Below are 26,068 nucleotides of genomic sequence, written 5' to 3'. Positions count from 1 at the left end.
AGTGAAAACTCTTTCAGAGAGGCTGTCCAGTGAGTGCGTTGGCACTGAGGTGACTCCACCTGATTTTTGACTCACAGTATTTTCACGTTTGCTAACAGGTCAAAGTGCAAATCTCCGTGAAGACCCTGACCTGCAGGACCATCACCCTGGAGGAGGAACCCAGTGATTTCATGGAGGATATAAGTGAAAGCTAAAATCCAGAATAAAGAAGGCATCCCCACTGGCCAGCAGAGCTCCTCTCTACAGGCAAGCAGATGGAAGATAGCCCCACTCTATCTGACTACAACTTCCAGAAAACATTGCCCTTGCACCTGCTCCTCTGTTGGAGGGGTGGCTGTCAATTCTTCAGTCTTTCATTCACAATGCCCAAATGATGGCATTACTCTTTGTTCTACCCCAATTTACACTTAGAAATTACCAGCTTCGGTAATAGCTGAACCTGTTCAAAGTGTTAATAAAGGTTTTGTTGCATGTAGAGAAAGAAAGAGCTGACTCTCTGTATGTTGTAGTGCCTGCTGAAGGTGGCTGAGTTGACACCTCAAGGTTACACATCACTAGTCATTCAGAATAGCTCCTATACTGGGGAAAGGAATAACCAGGCCATCTTGAAGGTAATATCCTAGGAGAATTTGTACAATGGAAGCCCAGGAGTGTACAGTGTGGCAAATAGAGTTGGCAGGAAGAGTTTCAAGGCCAAACATCAAAGAATGTGCATATACTCCTCATAATTTAATTACCTGATAATGTGATCAGTGGTTATCTTTCTGCAAGGTATGCATTATTCTTTTTTTTTTTTTTTTTTTTTTACCTGAGATGAACTCCACTTATGTGAAAAATAAGGGCTGGCTGATCCTCCTGGCTGGAGAGAACCGTGTAGGAAGAACACATCTTTGTATTATTATTTAGTAGAAATGTTGAGGGCTTCTAAGAGTGAATGTGGAGGGGAGGAAGGGTTAAATGGAATCCATGAATTCCAAGGAAACAAAGTGAATCAATAACCAAGTTTGGTAAGTGAAAGAGCATAACACAGGGTAGAAAGAGAAATTTTCAGTTAGTGGTTCCCGCCTACCCACCCACCTCCAACCCCAAAGTGAAGTCTCTTGTCTACTTGCCACAAAATCAATTCAGAGATTTGGAAAATACAGACTCCTGAGCCCCACCCAAGAACTACTTAATCTAGGGACCGACCATCTCTGGGGACTGAGTCTTAAAGCTTGTGCTTCTTTTTTTTTTTTTTAATTAATTTATTTATTTATTTATTTTTGGCTGCATTAGGTCTTTGTTGCTGCGCGTGGGCTTTCTCTAGTTGCCGCGAGCAGGGGCTGCTCTTCGTTGCGGTGCGCAGGCTTCTCATTGCGGTGGCTTCTCTTTTTGCAGAGCACGGTCTCTAGGCGCGCGGGCTTCAGCAGTTGTGGCTTGCGGGCTCTAGAGCACAGGCTCAGTAGTTGTGGAGCATGGCTTAGTTGCTCCGTGGCATGTGGGCTTTTCCCGGACCAGGACTCGAACCCGTGTCCCCTGCATTGGCAGGTGGATTCTTAACCACTGAGCCACCAGGGAAGCGGAAGTTTGCCCTTTTATGAAGCTTCCAATATGACATTTAGTTCTTTTTAAAATTTGAGAACCACAGCTCTTATCTTTCTTCCACAAAGTCATTTCCAATTCACTTTTCTAGAACTATTCTTTTCCTTCTACTTATACAAGAAAGAGGAAATAATCTAAGAAGGAAGTCAGCAAAAAAGATTCTGGGGAAGAGAAGGAAAATTAAATTTAGTGGAGATAGCATGCTCCAGAGGAGAGAAAGTGAGCTCTGAAAACCACTGCTCCAGCTACTTGCTTATTGTGTGACCTTGGACAAGGCTCTTAATCATCTCGATTTCCACATTAATAAAGTCAGGAAAATATTAACCTGTGGTGGAATTGTTATGAAAATTAAATTAAATAGAGGCTGACATATTGCCAGTACTCAGAAAACTTCCCTGGTATTTCACCATCCTTTTATTCTAGCAGTGGAGAATGACAGAAGGGAGGACCAGTTCACTTCAGAAGAAAAGCATTCAAGTCTCAGCTCTGCTGCTAATTGGCTGGATGACCCCTGACAGGCCAATCAAAGCCTCAAAGCCTCTGTTTCCTGATTGGTAAAATGGAGATAATTATGGTTACTTCAAAGAATAGCTGTGTGGTTTTAATGAGATAATATAAAGTGTAATACAATATTTATTATTATATTAATACATATCTCTCATTTCCTAGACTGTAGACTCCTTGAGGGCAGGATCTGCATTTGATTTGTCTTTAAATACTCTCATGTTGTTGAATGATTGAAGAATCTCTATACTATGGAGTGGCATAAAAACCTGAGGTTCTGCCCACGAAGGGTGGGCCGAGATCTTCCAAAGAAGCCGCATCTTCTGGTCTACAGAACAAAAAGACAGTGTCACAGGTGGTAGCAGGTGTTGGAAATCCTGAGACTCACTTTGGGTGGTGTTGACTCCCTACTGAAGGACACAGAGAGAGCCAGATGCAAGCCTGACATGGCTAACTGGGAGGCATGTGGGCCTCTGGGAGCCTTTTCCTGAGGTGTGACAGAGTGCCTGCCAAGACTAATCAAACCCAACTGCTACCCACTTCTGCTGAATCATATGGGGCTGCATTATAGCATCTGAAGGAACCTGGGACTTCTCTCTCATGATGTTGAAGCCCTAGATAGGAAATAGAAAGTCTGGGAACACAGGTGGTGTTTTCATCTTTCCCTGCCTGTAAAGGTGATAGCTTTGGAAAGGATGGAGGGTGATAAAAGTAAATGGTGTTAGGAACAGGATTTCTCCTTCCTAGATCAAGGGTTATAATACCTTGCCATTGGGCCAAATACAGAATGCAGGTTATATTGACTTATTGGGTCTGAGATTACCTGACTCAATCAAAAAGAATTAAAGCTGAAATTAGTTTAAAATTCAAAGAAATGGGATAATAGAGTAAACGATTATGACATAGATGGAAGATCTAGTGGAGGGATTTCTAATAATTCTTAGGGAAAAACAACAGGGAAACAGATCAGGAATTAGACCCATGTCCTTAAATGTCTACACAACAATGCAATGAATATGAGTAACTAATGAGGAGAATTTAACATTTAAACATGGCTGCAAATGTGCATTTGTAAGTATCACCTTGATCCAATGGGACGAAAGATTCGCAACCAGACTACAGCACTGAGAGGATAAGGAGTTATACAAAAAGGAAGGTGCGTGAGATGCATACAAAAACATGAGACCTGAAAAGATCAATCAAGATGAATAATATGAAAAAAATAAATGTAAGTATTTGCATTTAGGCTCAAAATTAACGGCAAAAAAATAACAAGAGAGGCCTAGTTTCACAGATTTTCAAATGAAAAGGAGCTGAGGATTCTTAGGTTATAGAAAACTCCAGATGAATCTGTGGTGCCAAAACTGGTGACAAAGACAAACCCAGTCACGGATCAAATGTCACATCTCATCTCTCCTATACTCTGCACTGAGACTATATCTATAGTATTTTGTCCAGCCCTAGACACTGTGTTTTAACAGGGTTTTAGATAATGTCTGGAAAAGTATGAGCTCTCAGGATGATGAAAAGTCTGGAAACCATGTTATATGAAGAACATATAAAGTAACTGGAAGTATTTATCCCAGGAAACTAAGAGAAAAATCACTTTAGGGTCACATGATGCAAGCCTTCCTTCTCTATGTGAAGGGCTGTCATAAGGCAGAAGAATTAAGGCTCAGCTTACTCTGTATAATCACAGAGGAACGAACGCTAACAAATCAGTGTGTATTCCAGAGAAACAGATTTTGATGAATGCAGGTAGGGCTTTCCAGCAGTGACAGTTGTTCAAAGAATGGATTGAGCTGTCTTGTTAGAAGGAGGACCTCCTTGATATGAGAAGTTACTCAGCAGAGGTGAGAGAACCACTCAGCAATGGATAAAAACTGGATCTTGAAGGAGTCTTTCAACTCTAATAGTCGATGATGCGGTGACCCGATGAGGGAAGAAAAGGAAGGTGATGAATCAAAAATAATTCATAGGTTTTGAGGCTATGTGCTTCGGAGGAGGTAATATAACGAACAGAGAGACAGGCAAGTAGGGAAGGAGAGCTCTTTGGGAGAGTAGATGAAGGGAATGAGTTTGAGGAAATGGCAGAATGTTCAAATGGTATTAAGAGCATCAGCTTAAGTGGTTTCAAATCCAATTAACTTTGTTCTCTTCTCTGGACCTGGCACTTAAGGCCCTGCTCACTGGTTAAGGAATTCCACTTTATTAGTTATAAAGGAAGAAGGGATGGAAGAAAGAACTAATATTTACTGAGTCACTCTTAGGCTTTAGATAGATTATCTAATTTAAACTTCCAACCCTGTATAGGGTAGTATTCTTTTATTCACTTTACAGATGAGTAAACTAAAGTAAGAGAAGTTAGTGATTTGCCCGAGATCAAATTACTGGTAGGTAGAAATTGTATTAACACCTGGATTTCTTTTATTCCAAGAGATAATATCCTTAATAAAGGAAATACATGAAAAGCTATGGAAAAAAATTCTAACGTATCACCGTTACCACACACACACACACACATACACAAAAACTGTTCTAATAGTGGGCATGTAAGAATAAAGGAGCAATCTTTAGGCTTAGCATGTACATACAAAGTACATTTGGAGCTACATGACATAAATCATTAAGATAGTGGATTCTGAGTATGTTTCTTTAGTACTGAAAAGCAGGTTGCAACTAAAACTTTCAGCATAATAGAAATCCAAAAAATAGAGGAAAGTTACATACATAGTCTATTACTATAATTTCTGTAAAGGAGTAAATGAGAATCTAGTTACCATAAGTAATGGGAAAAAAGACTGTTTCTGGTCATGGAAAAGTGTACTCAATTTTACTCCATAAAATGGCAAAGATTAATATCCCCAATTTGCAAATTTATAAATTAATAAACTCTGATGTATCTGAATAAAGCTCAGGTAACTAGATTTTGTTTAAAATGAAGGAGACCTATACCTGTTTATGAAGATAGGCTTCAAAAATCCTAAGATATAAACACTAAAGAAAATCTCAGTTGCATTGAATGATATATGTATATATTTACATATACAAAATATCTGAAAATTATTTATCGATTTAATTTGATATAAATCAGCCAAATATTCACTTAATTTTCTCTTCATTTTCAAACCAAATTGCATATATTCTGAATAAAGAGACTTGCCACTTTTGAGTAAGGGTCAGTGGTTAAAGAGACTCTAGAACACAATGTTTAACCCTAGATTCCAGGGATATTTTGAGGTCATTTATGTTCTTATGCAGTGATAAATTAGTACCAGTTCACCTTAAAGAAAATCTGGGTAAAATACTCTTTATACCTCAGTTACAGCCATTTAACTTAATGTTCTGGCTTAAGAGAAAAAAAATCGACTTTAACAGCTAATAACTGAGATATTACATATAGCTGGAAAAGCAAAGATTTAAAATAAATTACTTATTTTGACATTTTTCCTAATTAAACTAAATGTGTGATCCATTGTTACAAATGTCACTATACAAAAGCTTCAGAAAAATAAAATGAAAATAAACCATGTTCTATTTTTGTGCTGTTTGAATACCTTATTGACAAGGACTATAACTTTTCCAAGTTCAGATGCTTTTTTCTTCTTGTCCAAGTGATCCTTGGCAATGTAAACGGCCACTCTGGTTTTCCCACTCCCTGTAGGGAGGCATATAATGATATTCTTCCCCTCCAAGGCTGGCTGGGCCACTTCCAGTTGGTAAGGCCTGAGATGCATTTCTGGCTCAGGGGATGATCTTGGTACCGCATTCTCTTCATCTGAAGGAGGTGAAAAGGAAGAAAAATAAGGAAATAGGCAACAAAATAACTAAGGCTAGGAGGCCTGAAACTGAACACAAATATTGTGGCTTAAATTCCCTTTCACGTGTGGTCCAAACCAAATTTCTATTTCCTGTACCAAATGCGTGTCAGCTCTCTGCAACTGCAGGATACAACCCAAGCGCTATGGAAGTGGCCTGGGGAGATGGGGGAACAGAGGGAATGAATTAACAGGATGGAGGCCTAGGAAGGGGCAACACAGAAGAGTCTTTTCACAGAGTGGGCAAAGCCAAGTGGAAATGACTGTGGTGCAGACTTGGCAGTTTATGGTTCTTAATGCATCAGACTTGCCATTTCTCTGTGGAACCATTCTGCCCCACTTTTTTCTCTTATCCTTTCCACCAACAGATCAAGAGGAACTGGGAAAGTAGGACTCATTAGTCCTCCTTGTTCTGTATTTCCCTTCACTTTTTATTGCAGAGAAGTATTAGAGCTGATGCTACTTTCCTTCATTTGAAAAACTTTACCTGACAAACCAAATACCAAAGAGCACTTCTATCTATCTATCTATCATCTATCTATCATCTATCTCAAATATCTAAAAATGGTTTCCCCCAAATCCCATTTTTGCCATTTAAGAGAAACAGATTAAACAGAAGCAATATTTAGGGAAAAGGAAAACCTCCCATGCTAGCCTTTAATTTTTATGTTTTCACTGAAAGATGAAAAACGATTTTGTTGGTTTTAACTGAATTGTAACTAATTTTGCCATTTGGTTTTGAATGTGATTTTTATCACTTCTTTATAAGTATGTCTCCACGTATTCATATTTTCCTGAAACTCAAAGCACAATATATTAAAAATATTTCCAATTAACATAGATTTCTAAATTTAAAATACTGACAAAATAAGTACTAACATACATTAATTTTATAAACATTAGAATCAAATCATTATAATATATCTTGGTTTAAATATATTTTGTTTAGAAGTGACCCTATTTATCTAATCAGTCAGGGGAAAAGATCTAAAAATGTATAACTTACCATGTGGAATGCAGTAAAATAAATATTATATCAATTTAAAAGCCCATCTTATGCTTTACGTAATTACAGAAAAAATGAAAGGACAGCACTTATCAGTATTTCATTACACGTGAAGTAAGCGTTCTTTCTCTTATCAATGATTGCAATAAAACTAAACTAACATAATCCCATTAACTTCAAAAAAGTTGCTGATTGTTCCATTTCAGGAACTGGATGATTCTATTTAACTGGGTTTTAACTTGTTATAGCACTATCTGAACAGGTAAGAAAATTCACACCAAACACCACTTAGTAAGGGTCATCTACTAACCTGGCAGGAAATTTGTCTTCTGTATGGATGAGTAAACACATGCAATACATTTACGTTATCATTGGCTCATCTGCTGATTCATTTCCTATGACTGTCAGGAAAAACTCATTCAAGATCACCAGCTTTTAAAAACATACATTGACAAGTTTTCTTTCCATGCTTGTTTTGAACTCTATAGCAATTATAATTCATCTTTATTATATTTATGTAAGATTCAAGTTGATTTAAGAATATCATTATTTCTCTAAGTGGCTTTTATAGATTATCAAAATTCTAATATTCCACCTATATTTTGAGCATTTGCCACCTAACTTTTACCAAAGAGCCAGTATGTTTGCAAAGGAAGATGTACTTTAAATTGTGTTTTAACACCAAGATCCAGGAATTTACTTTTGCTAAATTGCCATTTGAGGCAGGAAATTTATTAAAAGATATTAGCAAATTCTCCCTATTTAATTTCACTCTAGGTACATCTTTTCATAGATTTAAGAAAATAATAAAATTCAGCTTCCCTCAAAATAGTTGCATGTACTTTTTTAATAATCATTTTCCCCTTTTCTTTTTCATGCTTACTACTATATCCTTGGGTAACAAAAATTAAAAAGAGAAACTGAGACCAATTTTCTAAGTCTCTTTTCCAGGAATCTAAAATGATGTCAAATGAGTAAGACATCAATATCCCTCATGTATATTAGATATTTGTTGTACTAATACGCTTAAGAAGAGTTAAGAGCTATCATGCTCAAAATTTAATTCTTGAACCAAATGCATGACGTTTACTGTTACTTATCTAGTCATGTACCACTAATTCATTCCGAAGTAAACATTTACTGGGTGCCTACTAAATGCCAGGCACTCCCAAGAACACAGTCCTTGTTTTCAAGGACTTCAGAGGCTAGGGCACTCCACTACTGCCATTGAAAATATCTGGCTAGTGGACAGCTCAATATCTTTCATATTTTTTTGAGTCAAGTCCAGGAAACTTGATGGGTGCCCCCAAGTTTAAAAGAGAGGCACAGAGTGAATATGGAAAAATTAGAGCTGGATTCATTGTGAGGATAGCATCCAAAGAAAAAGAGCTGGGTGAGTGCTAAATATTCAGCCTGATTCTTGCCTTATCACATCCTCTGACATAGGGATGGAAGAATGCATCCACATAAGCAACGAAAAGAGAATTTTCTCTTCTCTGCCACCAGAAGGAGAGAATTGGGCTGGTATCAAGAAGCCAGGAGCCAATTTCCTTTATAAAAAAAAAAAAAATGTTTGGGTTTTGTTTGTTTGTTGTTTTTGGCTCTCTTTGAAAAGCAAAATCAATTAAATGCAACAACGAAATTGGTATTTAAAATATGCACAGTCTTTGAATAACATTGTGCCCATCCTCTACGACAAATATTAATCAAAGATCTTAAAGTTATACTATACCATACAAATGGTCAAAAAATAAAATCAAATAGGGCTTAAATAATAACATTCTATTGGAACTACACCATGTGGCAAATTTCATTCTCACATTGATTTTGACAGCTGAGTTATTCTTGGAGAGAAAAGGTCTGTCACTGCATGTGTTTGAAATCGACAAAGTATTCCTTTACCTATAGTATGTAACCCCAGAAAAATACACCATTCCAGCTGGAGAAATATTAACAGATATTACCTCGAAATAGTAAGGAAACACTTTTTATATATCAGGCCAATGTGCACTGCCAAAAATATTGCCACTTTGAGAGAAGCAGTACATCTCTCTGAGAATGAGAAACAGAAAAACAAAAAAGCCTCCCATAGTATAATTAGAATATTTAAACTTTAAAAGTGCCACTAATTATGCTTTACTAGGGCATAATAATATTTCTAAGAAGGAACTTAATGTCACGTCCATGATCCTTATGGCCCATCATGTAACCTCTGAAGGTGGACAAAGGGCATGTGGAATAGGGTCCGTTTGATGTCAACCTCAGAAGTTAAAACATAATCCCAAACACAGCAATGCTTTCAGTGATTCAATATGTGTTTAATAGTTCACAGTTTACATAAACCTGTTTTTGAATTGATTTCCACTTCAGCCTATATCATGCACCTGAGGGAAAGGAATTTCAGAATTTTATAATTTCAGAATTTTGCTACCCACTATGCAATTTTATACCCACTAGTCTTTGTTCCTAAACACTGACCATCCAGAGCTTCAATGAGTGCCCTTTAAAAATGTGTTTGTCTTCAAATGTATTTGCCTTTGAAAATGTATTTGCTTTTTAAAAGTAGGCTGCATTCAGATTTATCATGTCTTTCATGCCACATTGAAGACTGAAAATCAGTAAATAGTTACATTTGCTAACAGCTCTAAACTGACAAAATTCCCAGCACATAGAGAATATCCATTAAATATTTATTAAATGAATGAATATTGTTGAAAAGCCCTTACTTAGACAAACAAAAATTAGGATGAGGTTCAGAAGCTTAAAGCAACCATAAAGATGTTAAATATTAGCTAGAGTATATTTTGAGTTCTAGCATCAATAGCATTTAATAAAAATGTTAAATATTAAATTTAACAGTTGTATAACAAGCATAGAAAAAACAAATACAATCTACAGAAATATGCACATGGCAAGAACTTAATAAACACTGACTAAATTGAACAGAAAATTAATTAACCCTTTTTAATTAACATTAAACTTATGACTGACATTTGGTGAATTGTGTTTCCTCAAACCAACTTGTTCTAAGAGATTCAGTGGTGTTACTAAGAGAAAAGGGCATTTAAATAAAAGAGGTGATACATTCCAATTGGGAAAGCTTTTAGGGCAGATGGCCATCTTTATGTAAACTGTTTTGCCCCTTTAGGCCTATTGTAGATGTAAATTTCTAGAATCCTTCTGACAATGCAGGATAATCTAAAGTACACAATATTTTCTCCGTGTTTTCTACAACTCAATCACAGAACGAATGAAGAATGAAGTAATTTGTTCTTAATTTGCCATTTTGCTGCTGCCTCTTAGCTGGCCACATTGCAAAACATTGTTTTTTGTTTGTGCTAATTTGTTAAGTTTAATTATAAAATATTTCAAACATATAGCCAAATATTAGAAAGTTGTGTAACAGACATCCAAGGACCCATCATCCATTCTTAAAAGATGTTAACATTTTACCTCAGTAATAATAATGGAAGTGCACATTCAAAGAACAGAAAGAAGAGATTTGAAATCGATCAGACGGACAAAAGTTGGGGAGTCTGATAACAGGAAGTCTTGCTAAAGTGTGGGGATTGGGAAGAGGCACTCTTATTTATTGCTGGCGGGATATTCAACTGATATGAGGAACAATTTGGGAAATACCTAGTAAATTTCTCATTTAGTGATGAAAATATTTTGCAAACTCAATTAAAGAGGTGTTCATACAAATTGAAATTCTTTTAACTATATGTGTAAATTCTAGCTCTTATTTTAAGAAGGACTCATTATATGCCATTAACTACAGTCATACTCATCTTATTGATAGTATTTTTTATTTATAATGTATTTTAATTTTTAAAAATTAGGGGTTGGAAATAAATGTACAAAATTGAGTACATAATTTGAAAGCAGTCAGATTAATTGAAACAGATCACATAAATAACATAGATTACATGATTCTATGGAACGTGGCATATGCCAGACCAATAAGCTATGTGCTGGATCAAAATTAGAGAGCTTGATTCTAAGACTTTTGTAAGTTGTACTTTTAAAGAAAGTGAATGGCAAAGTTCCAAAACTACTTCAACTGTAGAAAAGAATTGCTTTAATTGCATAAATACATTAGGGAGGGTATGAACAGCCCCCATGCTTTCCACTATATGGTGTCTTATTTCACACTTTTTAAGGTTTACACAACAGTTAGGCAGTACCTGAATCATTTCCCATGGTGCCTGAATCACTGCCCATGTTGCTGTTATGTCCAAGACTTTCATCTAAGCAGCTGACACTTCCTTCTGCCAAACTTGTGTCTGATTCTGCAAAGGAAAACATTTTAAAATATTTTAAAAATATTTCTGAGAATAAACGTATTTTAACTGCACACCTCTACAGCACACAGTACATACAGTTCAATGCAAGTGGAGAAGGCACACCCAGACGACTACGAATAAAAGGTAAGAGTTTCTGGCAAGCGACGTTTAAAAACTCCACCATGGATGAGCAGCTGTCGGGGACTGAATCAAATACATATATCTACCTACTTAAAGCACCATTCATCCAATATGAGAGGTCATGCAAATTTGTAAGGGTTTATGACTTTTGTCGTCCCCCTATGTGTACATTTTGTCCAAAAAAAGAAGATCTAGGCCTGATAATGTCATTTAAACAAAAGTACTATATAGAAACCATTGAGTCATTTTCATGTAAAATGGTAGAGAATTAATAAATTATAGAAAAAAATTAATGAATTAATGAAGTACATGGTTCTACTGATAGGTTATGAAAACAGCAGTTCAGTGATACACATAAAATCTCACAAAGAATTTACTCAGGAAGAATATCATGAAAGCCTGGCATTGCAGTGGCACTAGGAGCTTACGTGAAGTTGGAAATAATTTTTTTTCTTTACTGTACGTAAACTAAGCTTCCATCAAAGAATTACAATTAATATGAGGGTCAAGGGTACGTCTTTCACTTATTAATCCTGATTTTTTTCTTTTCAGTACTCAGTAACAATTCCTTTTGAAAACCTTCCTTCCGTCAAGGGAAAACTTCCCTCCTTACAGTTTATTTCCAAGGATTTATGCAATCCCACCCGCAAGGATCAGAACTATTGCTAAACTGGTAAAAATAAATGAAGGATGGTTACAGATGTTGGTTTTGGAATTAGAAAGACTTGTGAAATTTTCTGTTGGCAATGCTGTGAGCCTAACTTCCTTCCCCTTATTTAAAATGGGGCCAGTAGAGGCACAGGCTATTATAAAATAGCTTATTACAAAATAAGCTACAGGATGTATTGTACAACACAGGGAATACAGCCAATAGTTTACAATAACTATAAACAGTATAACCTTTAAAAATTGTGTACTCCTGTAACTTATATAAATATTGTGCATCAACTATACTTCAATAAAAAACTATAAATGAATAAAAGAAAAAATAAAATGGAGCTGGCACAATTTATCTCACAGGATTTGACAGCCATGGAGTAATATTCGGTACAACAAGCTCTTTGCACTTTAATTACTGGTGATTGGAAAATGAAATTAAATTCAAGTAGTTGGTGGATTACTAGGGCAAGATGTCATTTAAAAATCTCTTGGGAATTCCCTGGCTGTCCAGTGGTTAGGACTCCGTGCTTTCACTGCTGGGGCCTGGGTTCAATCCCTGGTTGGGGAACTAAGATCCTGCAAGCCATGCGGTGCAGCTTAAATATATATATATAAAATATCTTTACAGTTAATAATATTTCATAATATTTATATGTGTTAGATAATTCTTATTTTATGCTAAAGCTTCAAAATGCACTAAATAAATTATATTAAAGAAGGCTTAAGCTCTGTAAAACTAGTCTGAGTGTCACATATTTAAACTGGAAATAGAAACGGGTGAAAAACAGACAGATAGTATGTTATCAATAAAATGTCTCTGGAAAGGGACAACATACAACTCCTTAAAACTACAAGTATCTTCTTTTTCTTTAACTGGGTATTTCATTTTTTAAGTCAGGTATGTTGAGGTATAATTTCCATACTGTAAAATAATCACTCTTTTTAGGTGAATAGTTTGATGAGTTGACAAATGTATAGTTTTGTAACCACCATCACCATCAAGATTTTTCCGTCACCTCAAAATCCCCTCAAGCCCCTTTGTTGTCACTGCCCTCCTGCGGTCCCCTGGCAATCACTGACTTGGTTTCTGTTCCTAGAGTTTTGCCTTTTCCAGAATATCATATTAATGAATTCAGGCAATATGTAGCCTTTCTGTTTGGCTTTGTTAACTTAGCATAAGACATTCAAGATGCATCCACATTGCTGTTTATATCAGTAATTTGTTCCTTTTTATTGCCGACTACTATTCCATTGAGCATCTGTGACGTGTGTCTGTGACATCTCCCTTCCAACTTGGATAAGCCCATTTAGCTTGGGAAATATAATGGAATTACAGCCAATGCCAATTAAATATGTAAGATAGCTTTCTTAAAAGTTAAAAGAAAGCTTATAAGAAATTTGTAAAAAAAAAATTGTCAATGGACTTACATACTGTTTAAATATATTAGCACAACACAAATATACTCATGTGAAAATACTGTGCTTACCAGTTGTCGTAGATTAGCTTTGAAACTCAGATTTGAGGAATCCCTTATGATCACACGGGAAAGCCTGTATATCTCACTGAGAGATTTTAAATATGGCACGTTGCAATTCCCAGAGGTATGCCTTGTTAGGAACTCAGAGGCGAGTGTGGGATAGAACTGTCAAGTAGGAGAGCGTTTTGGGCAGATGTACTGATGAAAAGAGAATATGAGTTGTAAGGAAAAGGCAAGGTGTAAAATGAGATGGGGAAAATGTCACTGCAAGGATAATTCTAGATCTAGAAAGAGAGACCAAGATTTTTAAGGCAAAAAAAAGTGAATTTTGACATGCTTTTCACTTGTTTTAAATGTGGTATTGAGAACTGAAGACAATGCCAAAAACACTGAAAAACACTAACAAATATTACCTAAAACTGAACACTGTATCTTTAAGTTTTCCACTAAGTATAATCCACATGGAAATTGATTTTCATTTCATTTTCTAATCACTAGCAGTTAAACCACTATCTTAGAACTCCTCCGTGTATATGTAAAGTCAGGATTTTCCCCAAGCTTTGTTCCAACATACATAAGGTTTGGGAGAGCTGCTTAATGCAATGTGCGTGAATAATTTATGAATATTAAAGAAAGTTACTACCAAAATAGGGTATTATTAATTAAGTTTATTATCTGGATTATTCTGATTTAGCAGACAAATCTGCAATGTGTCAGAGGACACTGAGCTCAGTGCTTCCACAGATGTAATGCAAGTGATATTTTAAGCTCTCAACATCCTATGTGGTAGATACCTATTATCACCTCAGTTTCATAGGTGAGAAACCAAGTCTCAGAGAGGTTAAATGATTTATCCAGATCACACAGCTAGAATGGAGCAGAGCTGGGAGTCTCATTCTGAATCCAAGTCTACCATTCCACTGTTTTTTTTTTTTTCTAAGCAACTTAATAAAGTTTATTTTCAAAGTAACAAATGAAAACTTTTCATGGTTAAGATGAGCAACTCCAGTTTTTCTCTTCCTGTGACTTCTGAGGTTTGTTTTTTTAAATAGATGTTTATTGGAGTATAATTCCTTCACAATACTGTGTTAGTTTATGTTGCACAATAAAGCGAATCAGCCATATGCATACACGTGTCCCCATATCCCCTCCCTCTTGAGCCTCCCTCCCACCCTCCCCATTCCACCCCTCTAGGTCATCACAAAAGCACCAAACCAATCTCCCTGTGCTGTGCTGCTGCTTCCCACCAGCCAACTATTTTACATTCGGTACTGTATATATGTCGATGCTACTCTCACTTTGCCCCAGCTTCACCCTCCCACCCCACGTCATCAAGTCCATTCTCTATGCCTACCTCTTTATTCCTGCCCTGCGACTAGAGGCCAAGAGGCACATGAAACGATGCTCAACATCACTAATCATTAGAGAAATGCAAATCAAAACTACAATGAGGTATCACCTCATGCCAGTTAGAATGGCCATTATCAAAAAATCTGGAAACAATAAATGCTGGAAAGGATGTGGTGAAAAGGGAACCCTCCTGCACTGTTGGTGGGAATGTAAGTTGATACAACCACTATGGAAAACAGTATGAAGTTTCCTTAAAAAACTAAAAATAGAACTACCATACGACCCAGCAATCCCACTACTGGGCGTATACCCTGAGAAAACCATAATTCAAAAAGAGTCACGTACCACAATGTTCATTGCAGCACTATTTACAATAGCCAGGACATGGAAGCAACCTAAGTGTCCATCAACAGATGAATGGATAAAGAAGATGTGGCACATATATATGATGGAATATTACTCGGCCATAAAAAGAAATGAAATTCCAGTGCTTTTTGCCCAATGCATATCATGGCTGATGATCATTGTAAAGCTTTGTAAACAAGAAAACAGTACTGTATCCATAGTGTTAAGTGAAATGAAAGGGTTTTTTTTTTAAGTTTTCACTGTAATGTCAAGTTTTCTATCAATCTTGAAGTAGCTTATCTTTCCAGGAAAAAAGTTAGAGATTATTTTATTTTGCTAACTAACATCTCTGATTTCACCCACAAACTTTCATTTACTTTACTTTTAAACATCCACACTGTTTTTTTATAATTTTTATTTTATATTGGAGTATAGTTGATTAAACATCTGCACTAAGTTTTAAACATTTTCTGCACACAAATAAAAGAAGAGCATTTCTATCCTTCTTAAAAATTAAAATTAATTGCAATAATTCGGCTAGAGATCATTATGAAAATGAAAGTGAACATATAGAGGTCTATTTCTTTGTCATTTTAAGGGTATATAAATCTCCAGTTTCTCAACACAAAAATAATTTTGTTTCCTTGGCAGCAAATTCTTATTCATTTGATATTTTTTTGATTTCATAGAAATAGAAGTACTAAAGGAAATAACTCTAATAATTAAAGAAAATATATTCTCTCCCATAACATTGAGAATACCTTTCCCAGAGATTTTCTTCCTGCATTCACCTAAAGAAATCATGTTACACACACACACACACACACACACACACACACACACGCACACACACCAAAAAGCCAGATCAAAAATGTGTTATGTGGGGCTTCCCTGGTGGCGCAGTGGTTGAGGGTCCACCTGCCGATGCGTGGGGCGCGGGTTCGTGCCCCGGTCCGGGAGGATCCCACGTGCCGCGGAGCGGCTAGGCCTGCATGTCCGGAGCCTGTGCTCCGCAGCGGGAGAGGCCGCAACAGTGAGAGGCCCGCGTACCGCAAAAAAAAAAAAAAAAAAAAAATGTGTTATGTGATGACAAAATTAAACCAACCTATTGAGTTTATAAGCCAAGAATTCCTACAATTGATTATATAGGATTATCATGTTTCATTCTTTGTATCAATATTTTTCACAGTATCAATCTGGACTTATGTCCTAATGAATAGTCATGTGTCTATGATTTTAAAATAGATCAGATAAATAGTCAATTGGAGACTGGGTGTTCCCATGAAAAGAACATGTGCTGTGGAGTCAAACAGATCAGTCTCCAGATCTGAGCTCAGCCACTGCTGACACGTGACTTAATCTTTAAAATTTTTAAAAATATCGATAGCAGTTTCTACTTTCTCCTTTATCTTGAGAATGATTCTGTTAGATCAAGGAAATAAATCTTTAAGAGAAACAAATCTTAAATTCTCATGAAGTTGCTATTTAAATGAGCTTTGAATATTAGAGTTAGATTATATAATAAGTTTAGTTAACTTTTAGATAGGTGTCATTTCCTCTAGGAAAAATATCAAAGCTAGCTATGAAACAGATTAGAAAACACTGGTGATTCCTGTTAAAGAAAAGCTGTTATTCCTATCAAAATCTATTGGAATGAAGAAAAACAATTCTCATCCAGTTAAAAGATAGGATTTCTAGAATAATTTTGTAAACAACACAATACAGAACAGCTTTGCTTACAATAATAGTGTCTAAGACCAGTCCATAAGCCATGGAAAAAAACTGCCTCATTTTATAATCACATCTTGAATAGCTTACTAATATGGAAGAAATATTAACTTGAATCTGAGAAATTTTATATTTAACATCTTCTGGAACTTTAAATACTTTAAAATATTTTTAAACCATTTAGAAGCCAAAGAAAATTGAAATTAAAAAATTTCAATTGAAAAAAACCTCTTCCTTGAAAGCCTTTTTAGATCTATTCCAATGTAAAGTATGCCCTCTGCTGGAGAAATGCTATTATAACAATTAGTTGATAAGTATACTGTTTATTCAGCCCAAGAACTGAGTGAGTTTCACTAGATAAGATATAGATTGGTTCTTCTACCCCTACCAGGTAGTGTCCCTCCTATTTTCAGCCTAAGATGCATGTCTAACTCCACAAAAGATTTCTCCTCTTACCCCTCGCCTCAGGCTCTCAGTCTCTTTGCTGGAAAATCGTTTTGCATTACATTAGGAAGGGGGCCAAGCCTCTGTGCTACTGAGAAAGAGGAAGGGCACCAACAGATCCATTCTCCTGAGAGGTAGTGCTTACAGGGTCTGCAAATAGTCTACTTTCACTTGCTAGATAATGGTATATTTATTCTAGTTCTGACCTCGTGACACACATCAGCTTCACTCCTTCAATTATCCCCACCTTCCCTCCAGTTGCATAATGTCCACAGTCTGGAACAGCAAAGACCACCTCTAAAGCTTCAAACACATGTGCACGTATGGGCACAGACTCATGAGCTTCTTAAGTGTGCTTACTGTCATACTAATAATACCTAATTCCTTTCCTTTTGAAATAATCTTTTTTGAGAAGAGATAGAGGACTTTTATTTTCAGCTCTATGTATGTGGATTTGTGTGTGTGCGCGCACACACACACACACACACACGCTAACATTTTGGTCTGTCAGACTCTGCTCTCTGTGCTGGGGAACATGTGTTCCCACAGAATGGAGAGAAGCCACCTCCACCCACCTTGCATATTCTCTCCTGGATCCAAGCTTCTAGGAAATGAGTTCCCCAAAGAGAGAAAAAAAAAAAAATCTCCTAGAGCCAGAGGCCCACGTCGCTATCCATGGAGCTCCTGTGCTCCTGTTTATAGAATTCACACTGCTGAAATGTTTCAGCCAGAATTAAATTGGAATTGTGTATATTGATGTTGGCTGAAATGTATCATCCATGCCCTTTAGCCTTTGGACTTGGGTCTCAAAGGGAAAGATGATGATTCAAGTACAGGGTTGTGGGGATAACCATACCCACTAGAGTGACCCATTCATTCATTGCTAGTCAGCAGCAGAGGCAAAAAGTCCAAGAGCAGAGTCAGTTAAGAGTGATAAGCCTGATGACCACATGGGAAGTAAGTCTTGGCAATCCAAGGTGGCAAGATAGAAGATCATGAACTGGAAACCTCTTTGGCTGGTAGGCACCCTTAAGGAAGAGCTATTCAAGTTAAGTAGACCTGAGGAAAGTATGGGGAGAGATTTGTTTAAAGGTATCCTGGTAAATATTCAATAGCAGCTCTTGGGGAGAAAAAAGCAACCATTTTAAAGTGTTTGCCAATATTGCTGGTATTCATATTCCCACCATGGCTGATTTCAAGCTACCAGCATGACGTCACCAAGTGGAACTGGGAAGACACTTGCACACTGGGCTCCTGCAAGCTGGAAGGAGCCCATTCCAGCACCCTGATGGATACATCCCTCTAACTAAGGACATTCCCACAAACGCCATCTGAAATAATCACACATGCTTTGGGCTAATATTCCATAATTGTCCAAACAACGAATGATAAACATTTAAGTATTGTTTTGCCTTAGGACAAGGCTTTGTAAAAATCATAGTAAGAGAAACCCACTAATTCTCATTGATCCTAGAAGCCTTCTCTCCAGCCACCCTCCTCCATAAATGTTCCCCTCTGATCCAACTGTTTCCCTACCCACACTTTTTATAAAACTTTGCTATGTTTATTACAGCTGGATTTTGATGTGTTTATTATAGCTGGATGAATTTTTTATAGATTTTCTTTCCTAGAATTTTAGTTTTGCAGCAAAATTGAGTGGAAGGTAGAGAGATTACCCATATCCCCCCACTCCCACATAGGGATAGCCTCCTCCATTATCAATATCCCCTCAACACACACACACACACACACACACACACACACACACACACACACACACAACACATTTTGAACTTCCCTATACCTGCACTTTTGCTCATGGTGTCCGTGTAACGGGAAGTGTTGGCTACCACTTCTGTTTACAGGTCCAACACAGGACCTTCAAGGTGCAGATGAACTGCCTCACATTCCTCCTCTCTGGTAAGCTTTCTCTAAGTCTTCCTTCTTTCACCAGGCTTCTCCCCTCATCCTTTAATACTTTCTCTTTTGCTAGAGATAGATTACTGTCTCTCTTTGAGGACATGAAACTTGTTTTCTTGAACGGGATTATAAACTCTCTGAGGGTGAGGACAATACCCCAGTGCTTGGTTTTCTCAATAATATGACCTGACCACCTCATTCTTAGCTTCTAGCTCTCATTCATATGCCAAAATAGAGAAGGTAAGGTCTAATGATCAAATTAAAACCACTGCTTTTGTTAAAACTCTGCTAAAAAAGCTTTAGGCTTGTAGTCATAAAAAGATGTCATGAAAATAAATCCAACATGTATTAGCTGCGCAGTAAAGAGGTTTCTCTCCATCAAAATACTTACATTCTCACTCCTGAGATATGAACAGTCACCCTCCTAGAACTATTATGCAATTTGGAGGTCATATAACTACCCTAGACGGCTCTTGGTGGGTTTCATATAAAATACAAACCTATATTATCCTTTAACAAACACCAATATCAGCATCTGTAACAGCATCTTTCCCCCCCCCCCCCTTTCTCAGCTCATAATAATATTTGCCTTTTGGATTGCCATAGTAGTATTTCTACTTCCCAATAATTAATGTAACTAAATTTAGAAAAAATATAGATGTAAAGGAGAGCTATCTTAATTCAGAGCAATCCTGTAACAGTATGGGCGATCTCCCACAGTATTATTGCAGACCGCTACATCAATTATCTTTCCCACTAAGCTCTCAAGGTCTATGTGGTATGTATTTCTAGAGATTCTAAAAATCTCTAAATTTCTAGAGGTTAGTATTATAGAACATTATTCTGGTCCTCAAGTGCAAGGATAAATTTTGTGGCATTTTTACAGAGATTACTATAGACCAAATCTAAGATTGGACTTCGGTCTATAAAAAGGGAAAACAAAACAACAACAAAAAAAGTGCACTAACAGATTGGGCCAGAAAGAAGGAGGCTGTTTTATAAAGGTCAATTTTTAAACCCCTCCTACAGAAGATGATCTATGCAAAATATATCCACAATATATTCCAAAGCATAATGTCACCGGATAAACCTAAGGAGTGGAACATATGGGGGAATATGAAAAAGAAGGTACTAAAGTCTGAAAACAAGCAGGTTGGTAAGCTCATTAGCTTGGGTGGAATTTTAAAATCTTCACGTGAACGAATATATAAATCAAAATATACACATGCACTCACAGTCATGCGCACTGTGTATTCACACATGGCACACTCACCCTGTACGTTATAATCGTCCACCCTGGAACAGTGACATTCCATTCTCTTTATAAATGTCAAAGCGCCCTCTTCTGGCCAACCTGCGGTACTTGCATTTTCTAGTTTCATGACAGGGAGATCAACAAAGGATGATAAAAGAAATTTGGGGGATTTTCTGTGGAACTCTGCATAAAAGTAAGTTCATTCCAAATACAGTAAATTTTATTATTTCGTTTTGCTTTATTTTTTATTTTATATATGTCATTAATTCCTAAAATAGTATATTAAAAAAGTCAATGTAAAATAACCACTCACTTATTTTAACAAAGCAACAGTAGCAGACAATTAAAAATGATTGCATAACCAACTTTACTGTAAGCCTATAGGATTAACATAAACCAGATAACTGTGTATTTTCTATAATTAAAATATTTTTAATAGAAGAAAATGAATGTGGGCATTGTGCCCCTCTGATGTTTTCTAGGGAAGTGTGGTCCAGAGAAACACCAAAGTTTTCCAATAATTTCTTGTTAGAAAATGACCAGTGACCTCAGAAAGCAGAATTATTACATCCAGCAGTAAAATTCTATGAATAGTCTGAGAACTATTCAAATATCCTTTATAAATGGTTGTATTCGTGTGGAAAAAGCAAATTTAAAAAAATGGGGTATATCTTAATTATTAACCACTTTTTAATGGGAAGAAGTTGAAAGGAGAAAGGAAGAAGAAATGCCAGCCTCCGATGTGGAGGCATGACAAAATCCCTGTCCAGAACTGTCCACTAGGGAATTCTCATCTATCAGCCCAGGCTGAAGGAGAGATTAAATTTGGTGATTAAATCAATGATTTAATCACTGAAGGAGTGATTAAAATTGGTTTCAGGGTGGGTCACTATTACTAATACTAGTGTGTCTTACTTGTCAGGCGTGTTAAGGAGTAAAAAAGGCTAAAAACAATATATAAAGAATCTTTGCATTAAAACTATAAATAATTAACATTTGTATCCACAAAGACTATTATGCACTGAAAAACAATATTTTAGAAACTGATGTGGAAATAAAAATTAGAGAAGTCTTAATTTAAAATCAGAAATAATTCAAGTCACATTTTTTTGCCTATGAAAATTCATATTTATAGAATGTGTGTAGCTTAAGTAATAAGTTTCTTTCAATGCTACCTTGGTAACTGTATTTGAAATCTAAACCCAATGTACTGAAATTCAAAATAAAGATTATATATTGTAAATATCATTAAGATACACACAAAAAATTATGCAAATAAATATTACAGATTATTGAATATTATCTTATTTATTTTGATGGTTAATCCTGTAAAAGAATGCCAACGTAGGCAAAATCCTTCTACAGTTAATTTTGCAACAAAAACTTCAGTCCAAAGAACTACAATAACTTCTTTGGGTTAATGATACTTTACAAGTCATTTACATCAGTAATTCTTAGTTCCGAAGAGCAGCAAGAAAAGAAATGAATACTTGGAATGATCCACAACATCTAGCAGAAGAAGAGGCAAAGGCCTAAAGCAGAAGCACTCCATTTTCATAAATCAGATACCCTTTCTTACTGCTCTGGAAAGGACCAGAATGCATTGGACGAACCTGTTCCCAAATCCACATGAGAAGTCCAGACACCACAAGAACCTTACAGACTAGAAGACTGTTAAAGTCTGTGAATCGGATGGAGTCCTCAGATTACTGTACAGTTTGTTGTACTCTCACATGTTCTCAGACTAGCACACATTTTAATAGTCTGTACTTTTCTTTCACAGCACTTACTGTGCAGCTATATAGTGACTACCGTTTGACATGCCCATCATTTGAAAGCTCCGTGGGAGCAGAAGCCACATCTGGTTTGCTCCACCACAATATTTACAGTGCTGAACACTGAACAGTGCATGCCTGGCACATGATAGGAGTTTAATAAGATTCGTTAAATGAAAGAAGTGAAAGGAAGGGAGGGAGGGGACCCGAAGAGGGAAAAACAAACCCCTTTCTGTCCCTTAAGGCTATTAAGATCCAGATTTTTTTCACTTGATGCAGCTTTAAGTTTTATATTAAATAGTAAGAAAACAAATTTTTTTTTAAAAAGGTTTTGTCTTTAATTTTGTCCTTGTTGAGACTCAGAATGCTCCACAGATAAATAAACTACAGGCTGACAAGATGCATTAGGTTGGCAACCTTGGATGAAAAACCTTCATTTGAGATGCAGGATCAATTCCCAGCCTCAGTTCTGGCTTCAATTCTTTCCAGTGCAAATTTAGAAAATAGCCAGGAACCCACAGAGATGTCAGGTAGCCTACCAAGGAAGTTTATTAAAACGTGAAAAACCCACATTCAGGTAGTGGTTTTGGCATTCCTACGCAATCATGATTTCTGAAAGAAAGCGCAGCTGCTCAAATGAAGAAAAAGAAAAAAAGGTCCTCTAGAATTCAGGGTTAAAAGCTTTGCTATTCTGCACAGTAAACCTTGCTACTTAAAGTGTAGTCCAAGACCAGCAGTAGCAGCATCACCTGGGAGCAAGTGAGAAAGGCAGAATCTCAGGCTCCATACAGAACCTACCGAATCAAAATCTGCGTATCAGTAAGACCTCCACTTCCAGGGGACACATAAGCACACTAACGCTTCAGAAGTATTCCACTAAAAGAACACCTTAAACAAGGCTAAATAGCAGGCAAACTATAAAAGATCTTGATACTATTTTATGACAAAAGATTGCTATCCTGTATATTTAGCTAATTCACATAAACCAGCAAGAAGAATATAAAATACCCTAATAGAAAAATAGGCAGTTAGCAACAACAAAAAGAATGAACTTGTAAAAACATTTTTTGTTAGAAAATAATTCAAATTCAAGTAGTAAAATACCAAATTGGCAAAGTTTAAAAATAATATTACCCACTCTTATAGAATAGACTTCAGGGCAGTAAGTACTCTCCTGTACTGTTAGAGCACATGTAATTTGGTACAAGTTCCTGGAGTGAAATATAACATTAAGTATCAAATGTCTTAAAACTGTAGAAGTCATTGATCCAGAAATTTCAATTATGTAATATGTTTTTAAGAATTAAACTGGGTGGGGTAGGAATGGATTGGGAGTTTGGGGTTAGCAGATGCAAACTGTTATATAGAGGATGGATAAACAACAAGGTCCTACTGTGTAGCACAGAGAACTATAGTCAATATCCTGTTATAAACCATAATGTGAAAAAGCATGTATATATATAACTGAATTACTTTGCTGTAGAGCAGAAATTAACACAACATTGTAAATCAACTATACTTCAATAAAATAAATTTTAAAAATTAAAAATAAATTTAAAAAGAATTAAACTGAGACATAAATATGAAGACAGTTATGCAGCATTATTCATGATGTAGAAATTTGGAAACATCCTACATGTTCAACAGTTGGTTAATTAATCACAACGCATCCAATGGATAGAATTATTATTCAATTGTTAAAAACCATGCTGTAGAAGAACATCTAATGAATTCAGGAGAAATGCCATTATATATAAACATCCAGGTAGGTAAACAAAACGGGATACCCAAATGTGAAGAGTAATATATCTTACTGTAAAAGTGTGCGCGACTTTTTCTTTGTAGGTTTCTATGTTTTCCAAATCTCCTGCAATGCAGCTATATTACTTTTCTGAGTCGAAAATAGTATACTTTGTAATAGTGTGATGGAGTCAGCTCATATAGCACAAGAACAATTGTTAAATTTTCTAGAATTTCATGAGCCAGTTGTTAATGTTAAGTGCAGGCAATTTTAAAAATTAAATTATATGGACTTACTAAAAAAATTATATTAAAACAAAGGTAAGGAATACTTAAAACTCATCAATTTCTAATCATTTTACTAGATTTTACAATCATCAATGATGTTGAGGCTATTTAAGCCTATTGTTTCCGTATAATGGAAATGGCAAATAGTGGTGCGCTACTGCACATCTCTTCCTGACTTAGTGTTCAGTGACATTATGTGGGCACTTGAAAGTAGCCTTAGTGGGAGTATTTACACCATGAAGATTGGCATATGCTACAAATCAGGGCTTTCTTCTTTTCCTCCGAGAGCCACTTGGTAAACATTTACCAGCACACCAGACTTCAACCTGACTATTTCTAGTGAAAAATGAATGTGGCCATTTGGGGGACAGAGGGAAGGAGAGAAGGATTCTCCTATTATGAGCAAATTAGGGAGGGGAAATAATTAAATTAGTTTGATTCTTCCAGGGCTGTTTCATATCTAAAAGGCGGACATGGTGGATCTAGTACCCACATCAATTAGTTACTGAAATTCAAACCAACTCCTGTTTAGCACTCATTCATCTTCTTTTCTAAAGCCTTGGTTTTGATCTCTATAACCCAGTTGAACCTCTCTGTGACACGCCAGTCTGTAAAAAGGGGAAAACGTAATGGCCTCATTTAATTCTCAGAAATTTGAATGAGTCAAACTAATTCATGGGGACTACCCTGGTGGTCCAGTGAGTAAGACTCCATGCTCTCAATGCAGGGGCCTGGGTTCGATCTCTGGTCGGGGAACTAGATCCCGCATGCTGCAACTAAGAGTTCACATGTTGCAACTAAGAAGCCCACATGCCACAACTAAGAAGTCGCATGCCACAACTAAAAGATCCCACGTGCTGTAACGAAGATCCCGCGTGCCACAGCTAAGACCCGGTACAGCCAAAATAGATAAATAAATAAATAAATCTTTTTTTAAAAAAACCCACTAATTCATGTATTTGAAAGTACTTCGAAAATCATGAAATGCAGGACTTGTTTATGATATTTACCACATGACAAGGACCGTGTATATCTTATAAAATAAAATTAGAACCCAGTGTGCTCATGTTCGTAACATATTAATATTGCATTAGTTTTAAAACATTTTTAGACACAAAGAGCAATTATTTTCATTTAATCTCCTCCAGAAATATTATTTTAACATAAATACTCACAAAACCCCAAAGCCCCAAATTTCTCCCTCTGTTTAATAAATCCTAATGTCATCAATGCAGCAACTGATTTTTCCAGAAGTAGTTAATTAGTGCATGTAAAAGTATGTGTGTGTCCCAAGTACCTGAAGCTACAGAAGAATCTGCAAAAGACGGTTCCAATGAATTATTCTCTATGTCCCAGGCCTCCAGACTGGGCTGATCTGTGGCTAAAAGGAGGGTCTCCTTGACCTCAGGACCATCTTCTGGTGATAGATTCTCAGACTCTGTGAATAAAAGTATTAGAATATAAACAATAGTGCCATGCAAGTTTTTATACAATATACATAACTGTCATTGTTATTTTGAAAACAGAATAGGGGTTCCTAATAGAGATTAACCTGAATATACTTAAATACTTTGAAATTCTAAACAGAATGTAAATTGTATTGCAATGCAAGTTTTTATACAATATAAAGAGCTGTTATTTTTATTTTGAAAACCAAGTGGGGTCCCTAGTAGAGATCTGCCTAAATATACTACAATACTTTGACATTTTGTAAGGCTTGGAACATGTTTTTATGTTGTGACAAAGTAT

At 36.3% G+C, this 26,068-nt stretch overlaps 1 protein-coding gene across 2 annotated transcripts in view; it reads right to left on the bottom strand.

The window, feature by feature from the left end:
• Nucleotides 1-6: 6 nt before the first annotated feature.
• IFIH1 (interferon induced with helicase C domain 1) overlaps nt 7-26,068 on the bottom strand; it is a 38,316-nt gene continuing 12,254 nt past the window's right edge. The window contains exons 3-7 of one of the 2 annotated variants that reach the window (XM_033860075.2): nt 25,617-25,757; nt 20,535-20,633; nt 11,097-11,201; nt 5,643-5,863; nt 7-2,413 (exon numbers count right to left, since the gene is read on the bottom strand). In XM_033860075.2, the coding sequence (XP_033715966.1) occupies nt 2,330-2,413; nt 5,643-5,863; nt 11,097-11,201; nt 20,535-20,633; nt 25,617-25,757 (650 nt within the window). In that variant the 3' untranslated portion in view covers nt 7-2,329. The remainder of the gene's footprint in view (nt 2,414-5,642; nt 5,864-11,096; nt 11,202-20,534; nt 20,634-25,616; nt 25,758-26,068) is intronic. The other variant, XM_033860076.2, reaches the window with a different exon arrangement.

The sequence above is a fragment of the Tursiops truncatus genome, chromosome 7 (genome assembly GCF_011762595.2).
Source record: "Tursiops truncatus isolate mTurTru1 chromosome 7, mTurTru1.mat.Y, whole genome shotgun sequence".
Classification (NCBI taxonomy): domain Eukaryota; kingdom Metazoa; phylum Chordata; class Mammalia; order Artiodactyla; family Delphinidae; genus Tursiops; species Tursiops truncatus.
Note: the sequence above shows the minus strand (reverse complement) of the source record. Positions and strands in the feature narration are given on the sequence as shown.